General features: G+C 39.6%; 1 protein-coding gene across 1 annotated transcript; it reads right to left on the bottom strand.

Annotated features, from left to right (window-relative positions):
• Positions 1 to 242: 242 nt before the first annotated feature.
• Positions 243 to 5,716, bottom strand: LOC127159962 (protein NLRC3-like). The gene is made up of 2 exons (XM_051102645.1): positions 5,637 to 5,716; positions 243 to 2,196 (listed from the first exon to the last, which is right to left on the bottom strand). The coding sequence occupies exons 1-2, from the start codon at positions 5,699 to 5,701 to the stop codon at positions 453 to 455; spliced, it is 1,809 nt and encodes a 602-aa protein (XP_050958602.1). The 5' UTR covers positions 5,702 to 5,716; the 3' UTR covers positions 243 to 452.
• Between the last annotated feature and the right edge of the window lie 59 nt (positions 5,717 to 5,775).

Raw genomic sequence — 5,775 nt, 5'->3', positions numbered from 1 at the left:
CCTCAGTATGTTGAGTTGACAGTGAACTTTCAGTCCATCAGTGTAACAGTGAAGTAATAAGCAGGACATAGGTCATAAAAACACCAAAGAGAAGACAACACTATTACTTCAGCTGGTATTTAACTAACAATAAAAATGTGAACCATGCTAAAAGTCCAACATAAATTCACAACACTTCTAACCTCTTCAAACAGCTTCTGATTTACCTGTAAATTATTATGTCATGATTTGATGAAGGAACATTACCGTGTCTCAACAATACAAACACATTCATTTTTATCTCCAATCACATAAATTAATACTCACAGAGCTTTTCTGCAGTTCACCACAGCTGGTATCAGTCTCCTTCTACCCTCATCTGATGTGTTGTATTTCTTCAGATCAAACTCATCCAGCACCTCCTCTGATATCTGAAGCATGTAGGCGATTGTTGAGCAGTGAGATGGAGAAAGTCAATTGATTGAGCAAGTCTCTGATTTCACAAACTCCTGAATCTCTCTGTACAGAGTCTGATCCTTCATTTCCAGCAGACAGAGAAACAGACTGATGCATCTGTCAGCTGAGAGATGTTCATCACCCTTGATTCTGTCTTTAATGTGCTGTGTGATATTATTGATGGTCTCTAAGCTGTTCACTGTGCGTGTCAGTAGATCTTGTAAGAGTCTCTGATTGGACTCCAGTGAGACGCCCAGTAGGAACCGCAGGAAAAGATCCAGGTGTCCATTTTTACTCTTTAAGGATTTATTAACTGTTGATTTTAGTAGCTCATATGAGTTTTCCAAACTGTAACGCTGATATTCGTCATTCAGAAACGACTTCACTGATTCCTCATTCTTGACTACATGGGAGTGAAACAAAAAGAAAGCTGCTAGAAACTCCTGAAAGCTCAAATGAATGAAGCAGTAGACTTTCTTCTGATGGATCACAGATTCCTCCTTAAAGATCTCAGTGCAAATCCCAGAATACACTGAGGCGTCAGTGACATCTATGCCGCTCTCAATCAGGTCCTCCTCATAGAACATCACATTGCCCTTCATCAGCTGTCTGAAAGCCAGTTCAGCAAGTTTCACAATCACATCTCTGTTATACCTCAGGAGATTCTCTGGATCTCTCCCATCATACTTCTTATTCCTGTTGTTAATCTGAGTCAGCAGGAAGTGGATGTACATTTCAGTCAGAGATTGAGGGATTTCTGCACTGTCATCCTGTTTCAGGAGGTTTTGAAGCACAGTGGCTGAGATCCAGCAGAAGACGGGGATGTGACACATGATGTGGAGGCTTCTTGATCTTCTAATATGTGAAATGATTCTGCTGGCTTGATGCTCATCACTGATTCTCTTCCTGAAATATTCCTCCTTCTGAAGATCACTGAACCCCTGAATTTCTGTCACACGGTTGAAGTATTTTGAGGGGATCTGATTGGCTGCTGCTGGTCTGGAGGTGATCCAGATGAGAGCAGAGGGAAGAAGCTCTCCTCTGATGAGGTTTGACATCAACACACCCACTGATGAAGACTCATTCACATTACAAACTTTCTCATCCTCTGAAAACATCAGTGTAATTCTGCTTTCATCCAGACCATCAAAGATGAAAACAACTTTACACTCCTCATAAATCTTTGAGTCCAGATCGTGAAGTTCAGGATGAAAGTTCAGCAGGAATCTGTGAAGACTGTACTGATGATCTTTAATCAAGTTCAGTTCTCGAAATGGAAGCACAAACAAGAAATCTACATCCTGACATGCATTTCCTTCTGCCCAGTCCAGAATGAACTTCTGCACAGAGACAGTTTTTCCAATTCCAGCGATGCCTTTAGTAAGAACAGTCTTGATTGTGTCTTTTTCCTGATATCCTGGTTGATGTGAGGGTTTAAAGATGTCATTGCAGTAGATTGGAGTGTCTTGTGTTCTGGGTGTTTTCTGTATCTGTAAAACCTCATGTTCTTCATTTACTCCTTCACTTTCCCCCTCTATGATGTAGAGCTGTGTGTAGATCCTGTTCAGGAGGGTTCGATTCCCTTCTAGCTTGATTTCCTCAAATAGGCTCTCATACCTTTTCTTCATGCTGGTTTTGTGCTGGTCTTTGATACTCTGCAGGGCTGTTTTGCTGTTGTTCTTCCTGAAGACATTCTGACAGTAGGAGACAAAACGAGTCAGAAGGGGCTTCAATGATCGGCTCACAATTCCTCTTCTCAATCTGCAGAAACAGTGAAATGAACAGAACAACTGTGAGCTTAAGAGCATAAAGTTTCTGTGCTCCAGAATGTGGCTTTCTGAGTGTGTGTGTGGTGTGGTGTGGTGTGCGTGTGGGTACAAGAGTGAAGGCAGCATATTATTTTAGAATGGTGAAAATCAGAATATAATTATGCAAAATGAACAGGTCTTAATGTATTTTAATTTGAAGGGAAAACAAAATGTGAATTTTGACGTTTACCCTAAATATGTTTTTAAATGTCTTCAGTGTATGTATGCATTAGAAATGATCCCAGCACTCTCAATTGTCCTTTAAACAGGTGCTTGTGCCAGTGTTTTGTATGATGATGCTACTGTAGCACTGGTATACTGTGTAGCACCTTCCTACATACCCAGATAGAACACGTACATCTATAAGATGTCTGTTAAAGATCACTTGATCTGGAAAGCATCTGCTGTGTACAAACATCTGACAGACGTCTGTAAGATCTCAGTTTTACATGCATTCTAAATCAGAAACATCTTAAATCACGAACATCTCCTTCAAAAGCTCTCCGGCCACTGCCACGACGCCAGGGCCCAAACCCTCCTCCATCTGCTGTAGGTGAACTAAAAACCAACTGATAACAGGTCAGTGATATGTGTCTACGATAGCAGCAACATTCAGCAATGTTTACAGAACAAGTGGGGACGCAGTGTACCAGCAAAGGACCAGCTTAAACCAGCATCAAAACATACCTAACCAGCATCCCAGCATCAAAACACACCTACCAGCATATGCTGTTTTTTTTCACCAGTGGAAATTAAAACCACAAAAGAAATTATAACTGTTTTAAACACTTTTGACCTGATTCAGCATGTGCATGGACCCACACACAATCGTGGACACACTCTAGATTTACTCATCAGTAAGGGTCTAAAGATTTCATCCATTGTTATTAAGGATGTAGCAGTATCTGATCACTTCTGTATTTTCTTTGATATACTGATCTCTGCTACCACTCAATCTAGATCCGTCTCTGTCAGAAAGAGATGTATTAACGAAAACCCTAATGTGCTATATATGAAGGCTACATCTTCAGTGCCAAGCATTTCTGCAGACTCTGTTGATCTTCTCCTGGATTCCTTTAACTCAAAAGTTAAGAATGTCATTGATGACATTGCACCTGTGAAAGTCAGTAAGACAACTGGAAGACAAAAATCATCTTGGAGAAAATCAACAGCAGTACAGAGTATGAAAAGACAATGCAGAAAAGCTAAACGGATGTGGCGGAAGACGAAACTTGAAATTCACTATAGCATCTATAAAGACAGCCTTCATGCTTTCAATGTGGAACTAGCCACAGCAAGACAGAAGTTCTTTTCAAACCTTATAAACAGTAACATAAACAACACTCACACTCTTTTGCTACTGTTGAGAGACTAACAAACCCCCCCAAGTCTGACTCCCAGTAAAATGCTCTCCGACAGCAAATGCAATGAGTTTGCTTCCTTCTTTTCCGAGAAGATCAGTAATATCAGAAAGGTGATTAGCACATCCTCAAGTTATGCAGAGGTCAGACAGAATCGACCACAATTTCAAAAAGAAGTCACTATGTCTGTTTTTTGAAGCAATTGATAGCAAAACTTTGGAAGAAATAGTGCAGCACCTTAAATCCTCAACCTGCCACCTTGACACACTTCCCACATCTTTTTTTCAAAAGGGTGTTTAACTGAAGCAGATCTCTTAGAAGTGGTGAACACCTCACTTCTTTCTGGGACATTTCAAACTTCCTGAAAACTGCAGTTGTTAAGCCCCTTCTGAAAAAGAGCTTGATAACACCATATTGAGCAACTATAGACCAATATCAAATCTTCCTTTTATAGGCAAGATTAGATAATAAATTATATTCGCTTCAATTCTGATTATGGCAAAATATCAGTGCTGGTACTACTAGATCTCAGCGCTGCGTTTGACACTGTCAATCGTAACATTCTTCTAGAGAGACTGGAAAACTGGGTTGGGCTTTCTGGGATGGCTTTCAATTAGTTCAGGTCATTCTTACATACATACATCCCACTAAGTCAAATAATGAGAAAGAACCAATTGCCTGTCACAGCTATGCTGATGATAACCAGATTTACATAGCCTTATCGCCAAATGACTACAGCCCCATTGACTCCCTCTGCCAATGCATTGATGAAATTAACAGCTGGATGTGCCAGAACTTTCTTCAGTTAAACAAGGAGAAAACTGTATAAAACTGTAAAAGTCACTGCATTTGGAAACAAAGATGAAGTTCTCAGGGTGAATGCATACTCTAGGGGTCAAACAACAAAAAATCAAGTCAAGAACCTTGGTGTGATTCTGGAGTCAGACCTTAGTTTCAGTAGTCACGTCAAAGCAGTAACTAAATCAGCATACTATCATCTCAAAAACATTGCAAGAATTAGATGTTTTGCTTCCAGGCAAGACTTGGAGAAACTTGTCCATGCCTTTATCACAAGCAGGGTGGAATATTGTAATGGTCTCCTCACTGGCCTTCCCAAGAAGACCATTAGACAGCTGCAGCTCATCCAGAACGCTGCTGCCAGGATTCTAAATAGAACCAGAAAATCTGAGCATATTACACCAGTTCTCAGATCCTCACACTGGCTCCCAGTTATATTTAGAATTGATTTTAAAGTACTTTTACTCGTTTATAAATCACTCAATGGCCTAAGACCTAAATACACTGTAGATATGCTCACTGAATATAAACCTAACAGACCACTCAGATCATAAGGATCGAGTCAGTTAGAAATACCAAGGGTTCACACAAAACAAGGGGAATCCGCTTTTAACTATTATGCTGCCCACATTTGGAATCAGCTTCCAGAAGAGATCAAATGTGCTAAAACATTAGCCACATTTAAATCTAGACTCAAAATGAATCTGTCTAGCTGTGCATTTACTGAATGAGCACAGTGCTACGTCCAAACTGATTGCACTATGTATAATCCTTTCCTATTTTTAACTGTTTTTAATTTATTTTAAATCAATTTTTAAATAATTTTAAAGTTTTTAAATTTTCTTGTTTTATTGTCATGATTATTATTTTATGATTATTTTACTTCCTTTTATGTAAAGCACTTTGAATTACCATTGTGTATGAAACGTGCTACATAAATAAACTTGCCTTGCCTTCCCTAAAGACATCTAATATATGTCTATTTGACATCTGATAGGAAATGTCCTATAGACGTATTGCAGATGAGCAAACACTCTAAAAAAAACATCTTCCAGATGTAAATGCTGACACCAAATAGATGTCTCCGTGATGTATGTGTGCTATCAGGGTAGTGTAGTTGAATGATGCACTGCAGACATCTGAGAAATATTTGGATAATGCACATATAATGCAGAACATGATTTACCCATGTAGGACATGTTCCTGGGTCACTGCTTATCAATTTTATACTCACTCAGGGTCAGAGGTCACTGCTCCATGGCTGAGAAGAGGAGGGATTCCCATGGATGCATCACTCATAGACACAGCTGGGATCTGGAGGTCTCTGCTTTATGCGTGTCAGCATCATCATCATCATTTTCTCTCTTAACATT

Source organism: Labeo rohita, unplaced genomic scaffold, assembly GCF_022985175.1.
Source record: "Labeo rohita strain BAU-BD-2019 unplaced genomic scaffold, IGBB_LRoh.1.0 scaffold_2685, whole genome shotgun sequence".
Lineage (NCBI taxonomy): Eukaryota > Metazoa > Chordata > Actinopteri > Cypriniformes > Cyprinidae > Labeo > Labeo rohita.
Note: the sequence above shows the minus strand (reverse complement) of the source record. Positions and strands in the feature narration are given on the sequence as shown.

Excerpts from the sequence above, each read along its gene's own strand:
- LOC127159962 (XM_051102645.1), bottom strand. The coding sequence starts at position 5,701 with ATGAGTGATGCATCCATGGGAATCCCTCCTCTTCTCAGCCATGGAGCA. Across the intron at positions 2,197-5,636 it reads GCAGTGACCTCTGACCCTGA|ATTGAGAAGAGGAATTGTGA; the intron begins GTGAGTATAAAA and ends CTGTTTCTGCAG.